Here is a 21,018-nt window from a genome sequence, read left to right on the forward strand (position 1 = left end):
AATGTATAACTAACGTAATAATAACACCAAAACATACTTTGTAACATGAAGCGCCGTTTTATATTGGTTAAACGATAGTCCAATCACAGCGAGTTCTGCAATAAAGTCACAGCCAATAACAACCCAGCTGAACAGATGCATACTTGCCCATTTATGGTAAATTATGACAGTTCTCTTCTGGTTCCGGCGGCAGGGATATACCTTAAATGTGTAATATTTGGGCTGTTAAACATGTATTCCTTCTAATTAAATTATAAAACTCACATTTAAAAACAAAAGACTCCTTTGTGTGGTTACCATCCAAAAACGAGTTCACATGATCAATGACACAAATTTGCTTATTTGATTAGACTGATGCATAAATTTGAAAGAGAAACTTTTTTCTAAGCAATGTCCTACAGCAGGGTAGTTTTGCAGTATTTTAATTAAAGATAATTACATGTACTAAAGTGCTTCTAACATTTACAATGCATGTATATCAAAGGTATATCAATTATATTCAAATAAATGTAACAAAAGCACAATTAATGTACACAATTTTGAAAGCATATTCCAATATTTAATGTCAAACTGTTTAAAGACAAATGTAGCGCCAAAACTACTGCACAACATTATACAAATCAGTTAATTATATGTAAAAAATTAAAAATGTATCCAGATACAGGGGCAATCTATAGTGACATACAGTAAAGTAAAAAAAAAAAAAAAAAAAAATCACTATGATGAAGTTATATTTTTACAAACCAAGAGATGAGATTCAACTGTGTTATGTGAAAATATATTTGTTTCTTCGCTTTAAAGGACAAATAGACAAAAACGTAAGCACAACATTTTACATTCTCAACTTTAATTATACATCCTTGTAGGGGTTGAACGACTTCAGATTTTTTGAAGTCGACTGTTATGACATCAAAGTCGAGTCGACGTTGACTAGTCACTCACGTCATTCATAAAACACAAGAGATGGGACTGCTTTGCAACATGCCCCAATTTGCAATTTATTAGCAGAAAATGATACAGATGCTGACAGACAGTTCATAATATGTTGCAACTTAACGGTAACAATGCAACAATAACTCCCGTTTTAGTGCAAACATTTTTTAGTGATGCATTATGTTGGCATAACAATGCCATTTATGCAAGATGAGCTGTAAGCCTACTCACTGTCACTGTCCTGCTCATTCACAGTTTTTACTTTTCGATCATGGTTTGCATGTTTAGTGAAGTTTCTAATTGACCGTTCGCAAAGACCCTCCCCCTTTAGTTACTGTTGCTATGTCCGACACAGTGAAATATACATCGCGGAGCAGAGAGGACACTGACAACGTGCTGACAGACCGGACAGAGCAGGTTACTTTTAATATGTAAACAAAGTCTCAACTTTCATATCTGGTCATTTTATAAAGAAATTTAAACAATAAACACCGTTTTGTGGCTCTTTAATGTGTCGTGACAGATCGCTGTAGAGCCTCTTAAAGCTGCTCGTGAACCGATCTTCTCTTCCTTCTAGTTCATTTATAGCATCAAATAAACATGAATGAACAGAAGAAGGAACGTTGTTTTAACCGCGGAAAGACGTCAGTACACGGCGTTATTCAAGTTCAAATCCTCCAACGTTAATCTACTAACTCTCCTGACTGCTTTGTCGGACAGAAATGGCGGATTCGGCGGATTATGATTGGTCAGATCGCCTGTCAATCAAACTCCCTGCGAAGGGTAAATTTACTGCTGTCGAGATGATTTGCATTCCTCACTTAACATTAGCGGATGCCTTTTCAGATGAGTGTGCATTGCACTTGTACTTTTGTTGTACTTCAGGACAGACTTACTTTCCAAGTGACATTTTTACAAGCTTCATCTTTAGTGAAGTATTTCCACACACTTGATGGTGACAATCATAGTGTCACATGATCAACGCGACTAGTCGATGTCAAGCTTAAAGCGTCACGGCATTGCATTAAGGTCGACTAGTCGACTAATCGACTAGTCGGTTCAACCCCTACATCCTTGTGATTATTGGTCACTTTTATTGAAACTAAATGAAAGGCAACTTAAAATAGTTAATTGTGAATGTCAGCAAGAAAATGCTTCTAAAAAATACATTCACGGGTATATTACGTTTACATTAACCAGGTAGTGATATAATGATACCATAGATGTAGTTATGGTGGACATTTACTATAGTGACCACTGTAATAAAAGGTTTAATGAAGCTAAATGTAAGACATTAAGTCCATCTAAATGTAAAGGTAACAAACTCAGAACAATGTCCAGTATGTCAAGTGTGTCATTTCTGTAATATTCTTTCAGCACCAAAAAGAATTCCAAAAATATTGATTGTTTTCAAAAGGTTTTCCTGAACACTCTCACTATCTTCCATTGTTCAGACAAACACCTGCTATATACACTTGCAGAAATATACATTTGACTATTGCATCATGAAGTCACTGCATGACTAGAACTAATGGATGGCGATGAATACTGTATGTCCTTTAGCAAAACTCCTGATGAGCACTGACACTTTTTTGATAAAGGCATTAGACATACATCCAATACAGTTTATGAAGCTGAAAAGAGAAAACAAAATGCTTTAACAATATGGAAAAAGATAAATGACTATTTTCAATATTGGTACTGCATATATCAAAGAGATCCTGAGGAGGAGTGGGACTTCACATGAAGACTTTCAGAAACTGTGACAGAGCAAAGGGTGCACCTCGCTGGACACATCCTGCCCATGCCCAAACAACAACACCCAAACACAGTGATGAAGTGGACAGCACCAGGAGGATGCAGGAGACAGGGAAGACCAAGGAAGACACGGAGACAGATGTTTCACGAAGACCTGAAGAATGTCAGTGTCCCATGGGAAGATGTGGAGAACTTGGCCATGGATCGAATACGTTGGAGGACACTTGTTGCCCAAGATGCCCAGCACAGCACTTGATGATTTTGTGAGTTTATCCATAACTGTGGGATATTTTTCTGTAAAGAGTGTTGCATAATTAAATGTTAAATGCATTCATGTTCATATATGTAAATGCAAAAGTTCACTGATATGTGGGCAGGATTAAAAGCATGTCTTGAATAGCAAGCAATAATCATCTGAACTCGTTTACAAAAGGCGCAACTGATTTACAAATATCGCGATAAATATGTACAGGAATTGAGGCAGTATCCAATGACAGCACTGGGAGTAAAAGCTGCAGGATTATGTACGAGTATCCACATATGAACGAGTATCGTACGAATTTGACTACTTGTTAAATCTTTAAAACTACCAATACTGAGGTAAAAGCATGGTAAGTTTTGTGGTTACTATCCTTTTATTACATATCACAGTAAAACACGGGTTACTGTGGTAAAAGCATGGTAAGTGTTGTGGTTACTGTGCATTTACAATAAAGTATCACATTAAAACTACCAATAATGTGGTAAAAGCTTTGTAAGTTTTGTGATTTCTGTCTTTTTACTACACTTATCACAGTAAAACTAATGTTACTGTGGTAAAAGCATGATAAGTGTTGTTTTTACTGTGCTTCTACTACAAATACCACTTTGGAACGAATTGTACTAATTTAAACCTGATATGAATATGATTAACTGATTAAAGGTCTAGGCCTATAGCACGTCACGTGACAGACAGTGTTTAATCACCCTGTTTTGAATTAGAAAGCAACAAAACGCAAAGCCTCCGTGGAGATGACAGATATAATGCAGTGACTGAACGTGAGCTAATCTGATTAATATCGACAAACAGAAAGTACATTATACCAAACATTATTACGACAGCATTACGACTACTTACCAACATCTGGCACATGTGAATTGATGCCAAATATCGCGATGTGTTCGGAATGAGACTTCTTCAGCACGATTTCCTACTGATAAAATTTGCGTCTGTTGTTGACGCAAAAGGTTTCCCATTGAAAGCATAGACAGTAAAAGAAATGGACACAGCGACCCCATTGGATTCAACGGAGAAAAGTGAAGTCAATTAGAAGCACTCACTTCCTGATGGCTGAACGTACTGCGCAGACTCGAAGTGAGCTTGACGACGTAGATAAGCAATAATACGTGAGCAACCTGTCTGTCTTCTAGTAGCTGTGCCAAGAGAAATCTGAATCATTCCCTTCCGAAACCTGCAGAGACGGAGAGCGTGAGTAGGAGGTGTCCATGAGCTAGGAGCAGTATTTTGCTAAGTATTCTGATTAATTATTTTGTCATTTTGCCTCCACGTCCCTCCGATTGCCCGCGAGCTTCTCCTCCTGTCCATACAGTAATTTCTCTACTGTGTGACAGAGAGTCGCTGTAACAATCACGAGGCAGGATGCAAATGCAAGTAAAAACGCTTTATTAAGCCAGAGAAGATAGATGCAGGTCAGGCGGACACAAACACAGATGGACGGTGACGCAGGGACCTCGGCAGGCAACAGGTGGTGTGCTCGGTGATCCAGTGCAGTAATTCTCGGTGGCAGTGCGCAGTGAATCAGTGCGGAAGTGCGGGAATCCAGACAGACAGATGATGATCACGAAGACACGAAGCAAATCCACAATCCAACGAACAGGCACAGGAACGGGAACGGGAACGGGAACACACACCGGGAAAACACCACAACACTCTGGCAAAGACAGAGTGAAAACAGATAGACTAAATAGGGTTCACTGATCAGCTGCAACTGGTGCGCTGATCATACACAGCTGGTGTGTTGATCAGCAGCAGCGATCAGCGACTCCGCCCATAATCACACACACACAATGCAAGACGAGACGAAAGGAGACAGTGAATTCATGAACCGTGACAGTCGCGTGGTTATGACGCAATCGTTAGCCTATTTTTACAAAAACTGCTTCTACGGGGCCATAACGTAAGATACAAGGTAATGTAGCCTTTTATACATTTTTGTGTTTCTTTAGAAATAAATAATGGACAAATGGAGTCTTTAAACGCCTCAGATGTAAAGTTATTCACTGTCAAAGTGACGCCAAAATGAATGGGAGTCAATGGAATGCTAACAGCAGGTGATGGTCTGCTAATCAATGGCGGCGCCCAGGGAAGCTTCAATTTTTTACGAATGATTGCCCCCCTGATTGAAAGCAACGGAGTTCCAAATTCATCATAGAGTGATGCAGAGGGGCGCCTTTGGCATCTTCATCGGGGGCGCTTGACTATGCTATTCTCCGCTAGTCTAAATGTCACTGTTGCAACAATCTTTAACTTTAACAGCATTTACCATCTATTGACATTCAGCGGTGGTTTAGAGTCAGTGAACGATTAACTTTGATGATTATGAAAAAGAGATGGTGAGGTTTTGAGGTTTCAAGAACCATTTGGAGCGAAACAGTCAAATCAGATTAGATTTGTTGACCAGTTCAACAGATTCATTAAAAAAGATCATATTCAGTAGAATAATTTGTTCATTACTGAGACCATGTCCCAAACACAGCGTGTGAGTGGAGTGACTGCATTTTCTCAAAGCATTCTGCATGTGCAAAAATGCTTGTTAATGTTAGAGCCTATAAAACACTTGTTTTTGTCATACTTATTTTTTCCCACAAGATACAATTGAATTTCTGAAGATATTTTAATGAACAAACTATTTTTAACTATTATTAAAATTTGTATACTTTTATATATTTTGTTGCATTACATGCTTCACCCAATACTGGTAACTTTCTAGTATTAATATCACCAAATATGTTGAAAAAGCGAAGACATTTCATGGGTTGTACAGACGTTTTCCACATTGAACTCTGTGAGACACCAGATAGATTGACCTGTAACTCACTCTCTTAGATGTGAGTTTGAGGTTTTGTAACTTCCTGCACGTCTCTATTTTTAAGAGCACAGATGCAGACAAAGGAGGTAGAACAGTAAAGAGTGAAAGCAGCATCACTGCATCCTCAACACCGGTATGTACTGCATATTATTTTGTGTGCAATTAATGACATAGCATTTGTTAAATATTTGTTAAATATGAAAGGACAGGTGAACGTTTTCAAATTTTAATGTCCTACCAATAATAATTTAATACAAAATCGATCTTATGCTTTTAAATCTGGAATTCAGTCATCACATTTGATCTCTTACCACTGCTAATAAAGTTTAATTTGTTCTTTTTCCTCTATTTTCTTATACTCCTGTCTGTACAAATGACATTTAATGACAGTTGTAATACTTCTGTAGCTTCCTTGTTTCCAGCAAACACTCATACACACACTGAACAGTTACTTTTTCCAGGTCAGCCCCTTGGTATACAACAGAGCTCCGGAGGATGAAAACGGCTGGCCGTGCCCTGGAGCGGAAATTCACCTCCAGTGGCTTACATGTATACAAACAGGCCTACCGGGAACATCAAAAATCATACTCCAAAGCACTTACCATAGCCAGGTCTCAATATTTTTCACATAAAATCTCAAACTGCACTGGAAATTCAAGACAGTTGTTCGCATCAATAAATTCTCTTCTCAAACCTCCCACATATGCACATGCTGACACCAGTACAGACCAGTGCAATAAGTTAGACTTTTTCACCAACAAGGTGACTTCAATTCGGTCCAATTTCTCTGCTACAGGTTCACTTTCGTCCAAAATCAGTCTCGCAAATCCATTTAAAACATTTTCTTTCTTCTCATGCATTTCTCAGACAGAGGTGGAGAGGATCATAAAGTGCATGAGAACCTCCACATGCTCACTGGACCCTCTCCCCACACCATTATTAAAATCCAACATTACAGCCATCAGTCCACTGATCACAGTAATCATCAACCAGTCACTCAAATTCGGTCAGGTTCCCATTTGTCTAGGGACCACCTTCCTTTGTGTGCCAGGTATCCCTAAACTCTTAAAAACCTTATTATCTTTTGTTTTACTTATTTGGAAATGAGACATTTGTACCGGTCGCACTGAGACATTTCAAATGATACTAAATATGTATAATACTCTATGTTAATCATTCACATTAAACCATATATTCTTGGGTGAGTTTTGGTGATCTTCGCATGGGGGAGAAGGAGAGGGGGGATGAGGGAAATACATGTATATTAGGATGACTCGGAGGTGAGACTTTCGTCTCGATAGTGCACAAGGGGGAGTTCAAATGTTCATTTCCAGAGAGGTCCTTTTGTCCTCTCAGGGTCTGGTCACTCTTCAACCAGAATGTCCGGCATTTTATAATTTCTCAATTCTTACACTCAGCAGAACTGAAGTCTCAGACACGTCTTCTGTCAGGCTCATGAAATGGATTCAGTCTATGAAAATTCTGGTTTCACACTTTCAACAGTTGCTTCGGGTGAAAACTGCTCTCAACACAAAGGTAAGGCTATGTTTTCAGTATGCATTAATTTATATTTTAATGATTTAGCAATATAGTATTGATGTATACGGTTTTCTTATATGTTCATTCAACAATTACACATTTGGCAGATGCTTTTTTTTTTGCCCAAAGCAACATTTATATATTTACCTGTTCATGTGTTCCCTGGGAATCAAACGCTGTCAACACTGTCATTTAAATAAAAATGACTTTCTGAAGTTCCTGAAAGGCCACAGCCCACAGCTTCAACCTTAATGCTGATCCAGCTAATTAAGTATTTTGGGTTTATTTGAAAACTACAGGTATGTGTGTGTTGAAGTTGTAACTAAACTCTCCAGAGTCCAGGAACTGAGTTTTGCACCCCTGGCCTAAAGCAACTGTGATGTGTGAACTGGTGTGAAGTTTACCATTTAACTTCCTGTGAGCCGACTAGAAGTGTTTCAAGTGCTCATGTTATGCTATTTTAAAGGTTCCTTATTTTGTTTTGAAGATAGGTTTATATGCCTTCAAAATACTTAGAATACTTTCATCATACTTGACTCTTGTCTAAATGTTTGCAAGTAGGTTTTAACTGAAACTTTAAACTGTTCTCAGGAGTCATGAGTGATCAGGAATACATATCAAATATTTTGACCTCAGTGTTGGACAGTAGCATCATTGCAACTTGCAACACATATTTTTTAGTAGCTTTTTATTCTTTAAATCATACTTTAGTAGGAAATAATTACCAAACAAATCTACATATTGAACATAATAAACTGCAATTAGTTTGGCTGAAGGCACTTAATTTGACATAATTTCAGTCCATTATAAGGACTTTCCTCCATTGGCCTCATGCTTTTGAAGTGGCTTCTTGTTTCTCCTTTACTATTTAATTGTCTTTTCACCAGCCATGAAGAAAGAGTTTAATGATCTTACACCCTGATGCGACAAACTTAGGCCCTGTCCACACGGAGACGCATTTAGCTGTATACGTAAAAATATATTATTTTTTTGATAAAAAAAGTTAAGTTTAAATCCGTTCCAAGAGAAGTTCTAAATTTCTGGCGTTTTGGAAGACTGAAACCGCTATTTTTTTTTTTAAACCGGGTCCCAGAGTGGATAAATCTGAAAATGACACGCTTGCGTTTTCATGTGTACAGCCAATCTGTATATTTTGTGAAACGATGATGTCATCACCCCACGTTTCGATTAACAGCAACAACAACTATATGCTTGTTTGTGCTGCAGAAGCTACTGAGCTCGTCTCATAAATTAACCTAAACTCAGAAATAGAAAGCTTGAAATGTCTAACAAAATAATTTAAAACGAAACGAAACAGACAACCCTCTTATGGAATCCGTAGCCTATGAAGTGTGCATAGGCACGTTCACAATAGCCTACTACGAAGGTGACTCAGCATCGTCAGCATCTTTGCAGCCAAGACTGACACAGAAAACACTAGTTTATTAATAAACAATTAAAATGTCTCCTTGCTATATTTGACACATTCATAATGAATACTTTTGCCGGTTCTTTGTGGCAAGCTTTATGCGTCCGCTAATTAATCGAATATCGTGACTCATCCCTATTTTGTACCAGGCCATTTATGGTTGTTCATATTGTTTAATAAAGTTCTTGGTAAAAAAAGAGAAGAAAAGAAGAAGCTATAGGCTGTGCCTAATATATACAGCGCACTAAGTATTCTTCTCCGTTTTTAGTGCATTTCTGTGGCAGAATTATAGCGCCACATACTGGTCTGGGATGTATACTACATTGTTTTGAGTCGGTTTCAGTGGTTTCGTGTGTACGCAGATATTTCTTGGGACTACACCGTGTTTAAGGAATTTGTTTTTAGAACGAGAAAAAAAAAACATTGGATAGGGAAAGCTCTGGTTTTGTGTGGATGTGGCCTTAGAGAACGGCTGTCCTTTTACGATGGTGAGTGTCAGTTTACAAGCTTAGTGTGACATAAAGTGTGAATATTTCTGCACATGGAAGCAGTTTGATTAACTTTATAATCTAAATAATGGAAGGTGTAATTGACTTTTTAATTCATGAATCTCTTTGTAATCTCTCTGTGAGTGGCTGATAGTTTGTGTGGAAAGCTGTATTTATTCAGCTTTAATAAACTAAACTGGACAAACAGTTGAGATGTCTGTTTTTCAAAAGGAGCCGATCTGGTGACCATAACCAGCCAATCAGAACAGGCAAGTCAGATCAATTAGTATTTAATTCAATATTAAAGTTATTAATAAAAATAGCCAAGCAATGTTAAAAATGACCCAACATTTTTTTTTTTTTATAACCCAACATAGTGACCCATATGATATGTGTAACCCAGCGGTTGGGTAAAAAAAACAAAACCAAAAAAAACACACGTTTTTTACACAATCCTTATAGAACTACCTCATTTTAGTTCCTAGATTTGTTATTTGGATAACTTAACTACCTGTCTATATTAAAGAGAGTGACATTCTTCATGAGTCTTCGTTATTCTGAACAAACTCGAGCAACACTCAGTCTAAAGGCCAATTTATACTTCTGCGTCGAGTGTACGCCGTAGTGTACGCCGTAGTGTACGTCGTAGGCTACGCACGTAGGCGACGCCGTCGTGAGCATTTATACTTCTGCGAATGTCTGTGTTGCTCTGCAGTTACACCGCCGAAACGTTAGTTGGCGCGGGTGGGTTTTAATGTTCCACTGTGTTTACATTCCTCGCGGCTGTTTTGAGTTTAGGTTTCTACGAGCAATGGCGACAGAAGGAGTCATACAGATGGCTGTATTTCCGCACTTCTTCAAGCAATCTCTCGGTCACTTGGTCTATTTCCATGACTCTTCACTGATCTTCGGAATTTAAAAATGGCGGGCGGCCGGTGCAGAGTGTAGTAGAAGATCATTCCGGAAATGCGTAGGAGGAAACGCGATGCTATCCAGCCGACCAATCACAGATCTTGCGGTCCGCGTCGCCGCGACGCGTAGTTACATTTTTGAGGAGGTACGCGTCAGGGTACGGCGAAGGGTACGACGTATGGTACACGTCAATGCGTATGCTACGCCGTACCTTCTACTCGCACCCGACGCAGAAGTATAAATTGGCCTTAAGTGGACACGTTTTTTACATTTTATTTCATTTACAAATTATAACTTGCATAACAAAAATAAATACATAGAACGAGTTTGTTTCATTTACACATTTTAATTTACATAACCAAAATTATATTTATCTATCAATCTCTCAAGAAGAGAAAACAGTCAGTCTATTCTCTCCCTGTTCTCCTCTCAACAAATACTTTTATATTATATACAGATAATGCATAGTTTTTCCTTCTGGAGCAATAGTGTATGATTTAACCTTTTGTAATACTTGTAATACTTGCGCAGAGTCCCTCAATTGTCCTCAGTGTGAAAAGATGGATCTCAAAACCACACAGTCAGTCACTGCTGGAAAGGGTTAAAATATGAAAAAGATGCTGGAAAACCAAATAATTTGCAAGAGGATTTCTGAAGAACTGCTCAGGACAAACAAAGATTTTATTAACAACCATCATAAAACATCACAAACATTGTGGATCATCCAGGTAACAACACAGTATTAAGAATCAATACATAAACTTCTGAATGGGGTCATTTTTATAAATTCAGCCAATTTTTTTTTTTTTTTTTTTTTTTTTTGTGTCTTTTAGACTATGTAAACATCTTTTATTTAAAATATCCCTCAATAAAGAAGTTGCTCTGCATAAATGGGCTAAAGTTCTTCTGATAGTTCAGTGTCTGTCTTGTCTTTGCTCTCAGAGGCGTCTGTACCCTGCTGGTGCTTCTCACACATGATGCACGTCACTATTTTACTTCTAAACTCTTCTTTCATTCCTAAATGTGAGCTTTTGATATCTGTTTATTTGTGTTGCATCTGTTGCTTTTTTAAATTCAGATTTCAATGTGTCTGTGTCTGATAAGGACCACAATGCCACAAGTGAGGTAAATACAGCAACCAGAAAATTTCACTTCTGATTTGTGTAGAGAATGAAAATAGCATAAAAGTCTATAGGCTGCACCAGTATCTGATCTTCACTGTGCTTCTTTGTTTTGGATGCAAATTACAAAAGACCAGTTTGATGCACTTCACAGCCAGCATGGTTTCCCACTACTTTCCCAAAAAACAACACAGGTTGTGCACTTTGTGCCGTCCACTGGATTCAAGGTCTCATTTTTTAAAAGTTTTTATTTTATATATATATATATATATATATATATATATATATATATATTAAATAAAATATATTAAATATGAAAATAAATTTCCAGCTTTCTGTGTTTTCACTATTATATGGTTTGGGTGCTATGACACATCTTCTGAAAGAGTTCTGAATCTCCTGATAAAAAGACAAGTGAAGGTGAAGCAGAAACAAGTGATAGCATATGCAATCAGATGCATTATAATATAATGCGATCAACAACAATAAACAGCATATAAATCAAAACTGCCTAATGTTACTGAATGAAATGTTGAACCAGGATGAGCTGTAGGACTGTGAAGCTTTGAGGGTGTTGATGGACTCCATCTATTCCACTCCAAAAACACGTTTTTCTCAGCCTTTTGCTCAAAATGTTGTTTTTTTTAAATGAAACTTACCCACATTCAATTGCTGAAAAAAAAAAAAAAAAAAAAAAAAAATTCCATGAAGCTGGAGTAAAACGTTTTGGGGTTTTGTTTGTTCCCTTTTTTTAAAGCAGAGGGTCTGTTTCTTGTGATATATTGCATGTTCAGATATTCATACAACAAAATATTCTGGGGCCATGAAATGATCAAAAATGCTGGCGGTGGCTGGCAACTTTCTTTCTTTTTTAACGCTGGTGAGAAAAGGGTCAAATGTTTTTCAAACTAAGAAAAAATTGGATCACTGAAGGTTCTTTGGAGAAGAAAAAATAATGCTTCTCCTATATGACATCACTGTCAAAACTCTCTTTTGGAACATTTCATTTTAATAATGTATATATTTATACGTGTAATGCATCCTTATTACATTTGATTTCATATTCTACAGTTAAAGAGTGTTTATACTGAGGCGGATAACAAATAAATATTTTCTTTATAGGCTTCTTTATTATTATTAATATATTTCTGAGTGAAACTGAATGAAAGGCAAGACGTTTTGCATCTGCAAATGATTTATATGTTTAGAAAACACTTTTATCCAAAGTTACTTACAAATGAGTGACCTAACAAACATTTTATTATAAGAATTAACAGTATTTGCAGTACATTATGCCAAGTTTCAAGTATAAGCTAGATTATAAACTAAAGCAGAAGTTAAATGCAGAGAAGAGAATTATAGGAAGTTCATGTGATTATGGTTGTGGTTTAGTTTTCTCTTAGAAGTGTGACTTCAGCTATTTCTTGAAAGCTGTTTTATAGAGCGAGAGAGAGAGAGAGAGAGAGAGAGAGAGAGAGAGAGAGAGAGAGAGATAGAGAGAGAGAGAGAGAGAGAGAGAAAGTTCCCTTTCAGTCGGTCACGTTCTACGTCACGTCGACATACTGACGAATTGAGATCCCAATTATTTGGTACATCGGCGTGACGTCGAACGTGACCGACTGAAAGGGAACGAGGGTTACATATATAACCGAGGCGTGTGTGTGTGTGTGAATTACCCGTCTGTGCATTTCTCAACAGTGTTCAACAGCGTCACTGATAGCAGAACTGAAATAACTAATAACTCTTGTAAATAGCTTTAAAAAGTACTGGAAATAAAAATGTATAGAACAATTTATTTTGTTTAATTTACAAATTAATTGACATGACAAAAATAAATATACAGAATAATATATTTTGTTTACAAATTATAAATTGCATAACAAAAATAATGTATAAAACAATTTGTTCGTTTCATTTATGAATTTTAACTTGCATTACAAAAATAAACAATGCACAGAGATTACTTTTTTGGGTTTCATTAACAAATTATAACTTGCATAACAAAAATAAATAATGTTCATATAGAACAAGTTTGTTTCATTAACAAGTTTTAATTTACATAACCAAAATTATATTTATCTACCAATCTATCAAGAAGAGAAAACAGCCTGTCTATTCTCTCCCTGTTCTCCTCTCAACAAATACTTTTATATTATATACAAATAATGCATTGTGTTTCCTTCTGGAGCAATAGTGTATGTTTGAACCTTTTGTAATACTTGTAATACTTGCGTATGAGTCCCTCAATTGTCCTCAGTGTGAAAAGATGGATCTCGAAACCACACAGTCAGTCACTGCTGGAAAGGGTTCAAATATGAAAACGATGCTGGAAAACCAAAGAATTTACAAGAGGTTTTCTGAAGAACTGCTCAGGACAAACAAAGATCTCATTAACAACCATCATAAAACATCACAAACATTGTGGATCATCCAGGTAACGACACAGTATTAAAGGAACCGTATGTAAGATTGTGGCCAAAACTGGTACTGCAATCACTTTCAAATTACTATAGAGCGGTGTATCCCCTCCCCCTCCCCCCTGACTCAAGGTTGCCAGATAGGCTGCAGGATCCTGCAGGAACGTAGGCTGCTATGTAGCTGTGGTAACTAGAGCAGAGCTGGCAACCCCGATGCCGAAACACTACTGACTTCGTGATTGGTAGATAGGTGGAGGGTGGAGCCTCAGGCCAAAACACAACATGACAACATCAACATCAGTTGAGGGCTGCAACTTCACTTTTAAATGACAATATCCTGGCCGGACTACTGTCAGTGATATAAGTATTTGAAATGAACATGATTTCTTAATGTCTAGTGACATATCAGGGCCATTTTATGATTAATTGAAATACATTTCTTACATACGGTTCCTTTAAGAATCAATACATAAACTTCTGAACGGGGTCATTTTTATAAATTCAGCCATTTTTTTTGTCTTTTGGACTATATGTAAACATCTTTTATTTAAAATATCCCTCAATAAAGAAGTTGCTCTGCATAAATGGGCTAAAGTTCTTCTGATAGTTCAGTGTCTGTCTTGTCTTTGCTCTCAGAGGCGTCTGTACCCTGCTGGTGCTTCTAACACATGATGCACGTCACTATTTTACTTCTAAACTCTTCTTTCATTCCTAAATGTGAGTTTTTGATATCTGTTGATTTGTGTTGCATCTGTTGCTTTTTTAAATTCAGATTTCAATGTGTCTGTGTCTGATAAGGACCACACTGCCTCAGGTGAGGTAAATACAGCAACCAGAAAATGTCACTTCTGATTTGTGTAGAGAATGAAAATGGCATAAAAGTCTAGACTGCACCAGTATTTGATTTTCACTGTGCTTCTTTGTTTTGGATGCAAATTACAAAAGACCAGTTTGATGCACTTCACAGCCAGCCTGAGGAAACACTTAGAAAGCTGAACAGATTAAACTGTACATCTTAAGATCTGAGCCTTGCTCAAAGTTAAAAGACATTCACTACACACATACTGTAAATAAGCACAATTACTAAAATAAAGAGAATAAACAAAATAATTGATTTTTCTCTACTTCTTTCCCAAAAGACAACACAGGTTGTGCTCTTTGAAAAAAAAATTATTAAGTTAAAGGAGGAGATAAAAATAATATAAACGTTTTGGCTGTCTAAATATTAGTTACTAGATGTGTTCTTCAGACTCATTATTATTTCCTGTCTGTATAAATGTGAATGACATTTTATGTGACTTCCTTATTCTGAACAAACTCGAGCAGAACTGAAGTCTCAGCGGACACGTCTTCTGTCAGGCTCATGAAATGGATTCAATCTATGAAAATACTGATTTCATACTTTCAACAGTTGCTTCAGATGAAAAATGCTCTCAACACAAAGGTAAGGCTGGGAATATTATCAGTATATGCATTATAATTTCTATTCATAATATTTAGCACTGCAGTTACCGTGTAAGGTTTTATATGTTCATTCAACAATTACACATTCAGCAGATGCTTTTGTCCAAAGCGACTTTTATTGTATTATAGGTATACATTTGATCCATTCATGTGTTCCCTGGGTATAAATGTGATCCATTCATGTGGTCATTTATATCATGGTTGAGATGACAAATGTGTAAGGAAACCATGCATGGTGATGACTGGAGAGCTGTGGACTGGACAGACATTGAAGCATTTATTGGTGTGCACATTCTTGCGGGAGTTTATCTGTCAAACAACGAGGCCCTGTCCAGTTTGTGGGAAGATGAAATTGGACGTGCAATTTTTCAGGCTGTTATATTGCTACAAAGATTCAACGTTGTCAAGAGTCATCCGATTTGATGACAGGAACACAAGACGTGCAACTGACGTGTGAAACTGACAAGCTGGCAGCAATTTGCGATGTCTGGAATCAATGCGTTAAGCATCTCCCACTAATGTTCAACCCTAGTGAGTGCCTGGTGCCATTTAGAGGTGTGCGTTCAAGCAGTACATGCCCAGTAAGCTGGCTAAATATGGAATCAAAATCTGGGCAGCATGTGACACCAGGACAAGCTACGCATAGAACATGCAGGTGTACACCGAAAAGCCTCAAGGTGGACAGCCAGAAAAAAAGTCAAGGCATGCGTGTGGTCCTTGATTTGACCACTGGTCTCCAAGGCCACACAAACAACTTCATCATGTCATATGCCCTTAGCCAGGAGCCATATGCAGAGGGTGAACCAAATCTAGATGTGATTCCTTCTTAAAAACCCATTTAATTAGAATATTATGAAATAGTTACGTGTTGCCCATCAACAATCTCCACATCCCAGAATAAACACTCTTGTTATTAAAGTGGTTATGTTCACAAACCACTATAATTTGAACAAGCAAGCATATGCGTGATTTTGCATGGCAGGCAGTTCGAATAATAAATAGCCTAACCATAGCCTTACCTAATGCAGCAAAAACATACGTAGGAGGCGTGCATACAAGCGCTCCCTTTATAATCACTTAGCTGTCACTTTTCTTAATTCATCGCAATCTCACAAAGTTCTGCTAATCGATTAAGCTGATGGTACAATAAATATATAATTTAACCTACAAAATTTCTAAAAAAATTTTGATGAAGTTGATGAATCAAAAAAAGAAAAAAAATATATAACATTTATGTTTTATCATTTAATCATTTATATCTAAAATATAATTTGATCAAATGTAATCAATCATATTTTAAGAAATCATATAGTTTGATGTGTTTATCATTATTATCATTTGAATGCTTTGATTAATTAAAGAATTTAAAGGGATTCAAGAGTCCATATGTGACCCTGGACCACAAAATCAGTCTTATGTGTAATTTTTTTTAAATTGAGATTTATACATCATCTGAAAGCGGAATACATAATCTTTCCATTGATATTAGGTTTGTTAGGATATGACAATATTTGGCCTAGATACAACTATTTGAAAATCTGGAAACTGAGGGTGCAGAAAAATCGAAATATTGAGAAAATCGCCTTTAAAGTTGTCCATTTCTATAGGCGATTGTGCTGCATCCACTCACAAAAATATATTTTTTATATATTTAAGGTGGGAAATTTACAAAATATCTTCATGGATCATGATCTTTACTTAATATCCTGATGATTTTTGGCATAAAAGAAAAATCGATAATTTTGACCCATACAATGTTTTGTTGGCTTTTGCCACAAATATACCCATGCGACTTAAGACTGGTTTTGTGATCCAGGGTCACATATCAGAACCTGCCCAACTCTTGAATGTTTTAAATCATTGTTAAAAACTCATCTTTTTTCTTTGGCATTTCCTTCGAGTTAAGACTGTAACTTTCCTGGTAATTTTTTTTGTTTGTTTTTGTTTTTGTTTTTTGTTTATTGTTGTACTTTTATTGTGTGAGTAGTGACCTGTTATTGTATTTTACCTGTGAAGCACCTTGGTCAACCTTGGTTGTTTTAAGTGTGCTATATATAAACTAGATGTACCGCATCGCGGTACAAAATATGACCGCCGCTCAGGCCTGCACTGGCTTTCCACAAAAATAAATGACGTGGAGTAATTTGGCTGTATTGCGTGTTTATGTATATACCTAAAAAAAGTAATAGTATGTGCATGTCTGTCTGTGTGTGTGTGTGTGTGTGTGTGTGTGTGTGTGTGTGTGTGTGTGTGTGTGTGTGTGTGTATGTGTGTGTATTTGTGTATGTGTGTGTCTGTGTGTGTGTGTGTGTGTGTCTGTGCGTGTATGTATGTGTGCGTACATGTGTGCGCGTGTGTGTTTGTGTGTGTGTGTGTCTGTGCATGTGGATTTGTATGTGTGTGTATGGGTGTGTGTCTGTGCGTGTGGATGTCAGTGTGTGTGCATGCTTGCGTTTGTTTGTATTCCTGCATGTGTGTGTGTGACAGTATCATCCTAAACCAGCAACCCTTCGCTCAACAGCACCATCTACAGGCCGATGAGTGTACAGTCACTAAATGTGCACATAAATGAATTTATTTTATACCCCCCCATGGATGAAATTCTACAAAACTTAGCAGAGGATACCCCCAGAGGTTGTCAAGTTAATCATACACATGAAATATGGTGCAGTTCTGAACATCTCCACTGAAGATAGGGGCGATTAAAGCAGAATAATATTGCATTTTCATTTTTTATGGGAGGGGCGCAAATCACAAATGAGTGATTATGGTCTAGGTTGATGTGCCATAAAAATTTCTTCATCCTCGGTGCCACGGTTCAGGTAGTTATTTAGGAAAAACTGCATTTTTGGGGGTTTGGGGGGGCCCAGCGCGGGGGGGGAGTGGCCCCCGGGGACCAAACGAAATTTTTCCGTAGAAGTGTAGTGGGGCTACATGCCCACCAAATTTCATGTTCCCCGGTGCTTCGGTGTCCCTGGTATCGTTGACGAAAAATTTACGGGGGCCCCAGCGCGGGGGGGGAAGTGGCCCCGGGGACCAAACGAAATTTTTCCGTAAAAGTCTAGTAGACCAACATACCATAAAAATGTCTTCATCCTCGGTGTCACGGTTCAGGTAGTTATTTAGGAAAAACGGCATTTTTTTGGGTTTGGGGGGGCCCAGCGCGGGGGGGGGAGTGGCCCCCGGGGACCAAACGAAATTTTTCCTTAGAAGTCTAGTGGGGCTACATGCCCACCAAATTTCATGTTCCCTGGTGTTTCGGTGTCCCTGGTATGGTTGACGAAAAATTTACGGGGGCCCCAGCGCGGGGGGGGCAAGTGGCCCCCGGGGACCAAATGAAATTTTTCCGTAAAAGTCTAGTAGACCAACATACCACAAAAATTTCTTCATCCTCGGTGCCACGGTTCAGGTAGTTATTTAGGAAAAACTGCATTTTTTGGGGTTTCGGGGGGCCCAGCGCGGGGGGGGAGTGGCCCCCGAGGACCAAACGAAATTTTTCCTTAGAAGTCTAGTGGGGCTACATGCCCACCAAATTTCATGTTCCCCGGTGTTTCGGTGTCCCTGGTATCGTTGACGAAAAATTTACGGGGGCCCCAGCGCGGGGGGGGAAGTGGCCCCCGCGGACCAAACGAAATTTTTCCGTAAAAGTCTAGTAGACCAACATACCATAAAAATTTCTTCATCCTCGGTGCCACGGTTCAGGTAGTTATTTAGGAAAAACTGCATTTTTTTGGGTTTGGGGGGGCCCAGCGCGGGGGGGGGAGTGGCCCCCGGGGACCAAACGAAATTTTTCCTTAGAAGTCTAGTGGGGCTACATGCCCACCAAATTTCATGTTCCCCGGTGTTTCGGTGTCCCTGGTATCGTTGACGAAAAATTTAAGGGGGCCCCAGCGCGGGGGGGGAAGTGGCCCCCGGGGACCAAACGAAATTTTTCCGTAAAAGTCTAGTAGACCAACATACGATAAAAATTTCTTCATCCTCGGTGCCACGGTTCAGGTAGTTATTTAGGAAAAACTGCATTTTTTTGGGTTTGGGGGGGCCCAGCGCGGGGGGGGAGTGGCCCCCGGGGACCAAACGAAATTTTTCCTTAGAAGTCTAGTGGGGCTACATGCCCACCAAATTTCATGTTCCCCGGTGTTTCGGTGTCCCTGGTATCGTTGACGAAAAATTTAAGGGGGCCCCAGCGCGGGGGGGGAAGTGGTCCCCGGGGACCAAACGAAATTTTTCCGTAAAAGTCTAGTAGACCAACATACCATAAAAATGTCTTCATCCTCGGTGCCACGGTTCAGGTAGTTATTTAGGAAAAACTGCATTTTTTTGGGTTTGGGGGGGCCCAGCGCGGGGGGGGAGTGGCCCCCGGGGACCAAACGAAATTTTTCCTTAGAAGTCTAGTGGGGCTACATGCCCACCAAATTTCATGTTCCCCTGGTATCGTTGACGAAAAATTCAGTAAGGTGACGAAAAAAAAAAAAAAAAAACTTTGACAATCCCTATATGACCGGCGGTCATAATAAAATTGCGGCGGTCATAATAAAATTGATTGATTGATTGATTGATTGATTGAAGAGAATAAAGAAAAATAAATAAGAAAGTTCAAAAGTTCCAGGTCTAATTGTAGATATGAAGTAGCTTGAGTAGCTTGCATGTGTGGTAGATTTTTCTTCTTACGATTTTTCTTCTTATCAGTTCAATGCTTTTCTCCTAGAAGTTTCTGATAGACAGACCACAGTAGAGTGAATGTTTCAGTTAAAGTGATAAAAGATGTTATCTTGGCTAAACATCTTGCAGAAGGGACATGTTGTATAGCAGTTTCTTTATTTTGTATTGAGATTAACGACTTTCTGACACATATGGTGGTACGGTACAATATGTGTTTGTGCTCACACCCTAGGGTGCGAAACCATAAAAGCTATTTACGTTTCATATGTATCTATGTCTTGTGGGGCTGCTTCGCTGCGATATACTATGAAAAGAGGAACTTGGCTCTGTTCCTCTGAGCAGTGTAAAAAGTGTTCAGTTCACTTACTTAAAAATATTTAGTAAACCCATTGCCTTAAAATTAATTAAATAAACGTAATGCTTAATTGAAAAAATTAAGTTATGTGAACTTGACAATTCCACATTACTTCATTTGTTTTATTTAGCATGAAGTTTATTTACTGAATAATTTTAAGGCAACATGTTTCCTACTTTTTTTTTTTTTTTACTAAGTCAACTGATCACTTAAGAGGGAGACAGTCTATCCTTTGGACACTGACATTTCTTCTTTGCAACCTGTCTTTTCAAAGAGAGCTCTTTCAACAACTTTTCTTTAGAATATTATACTCAGAGTGTGACATATTTTATTTAGAAAAAAGCCTCAGGGGGTACACCACTCTAAAAGGTTTGAGAACCACTGCTCTAGGGGAACTCCTGCCCATAGAAACACAGGGTTTGACCATGGGCTGAAGGTTTGGGGACGGGACAGGGTAATTTTCACTCGGAGTGTGCCGCGCTTCCTGGCAACACTTACCTGGTTCCACGATTGGGCAGTTCCTGCTGGTGACAAAAGAGGGGGCTGAGGGTGGCAAGGCATAGTGTTGCGCACAGCCAACTGCACCCTCTTGGGACCCAGAGATAGAGGAAACTGCTCTTTCATTAAAAATGTGGGTACCGCTGGCAGCCAACGGCGGAACAGAAACAAAACTGAACAAAAGATTCTCCACCCAGCCCTCCTCTGGGGGAAGAGCAGCTCCGTCGATCTGCGGGTCAACCATCTCAGAGGTGGTGTTTCACCAACCGCTTAGAGGATTAGCAGCTGAGATGGGTGGCGTCATCTTCCTTCGAAGGCTCAACGTCATGGCTGAGCTGGCCACGCCAGAGTGCTTG

General features: G+C 38.5%; 1 protein-coding gene across 5 annotated transcripts in view; it reads left to right on the plus strand.

Annotated features, from left to right (window-relative positions):
* Positions 1–14,623: 14,623 nt before the first annotated feature.
* Positions 14,624–21,018, plus strand: part of LOC309511155 (uncharacterized protein) — a 154,532-nt gene continuing 148,137 nt past the window's right edge. For 2 of the 5 annotated variants that reach the window (XM_082186255.1, XM_082186258.1), the window contains exon 1: positions 14,978–15,130. In XM_082186255.1, the coding sequence (XP_082042381.1) occupies positions 15,055–15,130 (76 nt within the window). In that variant the 5' untranslated portion in view covers positions 14,978–15,054. Of the gene's footprint in view, positions 15,131–21,018 lie in introns of all 5 variants that reach the window. The other 3 variants (XM_082186254.1, XM_082186256.1, XM_082186257.1) reach the window with 3 other exon arrangements.

The sequence above is a fragment of the Leuciscus leuciscus genome, assembly GCF_965113295.1.
Source record: "Leuciscus leuciscus genome assembly, chromosome: 12".
Taxonomy (NCBI): domain Eukaryota; kingdom Metazoa; phylum Chordata; class Actinopteri; order Cypriniformes; family Leuciscidae; genus Leuciscus; species Leuciscus leuciscus.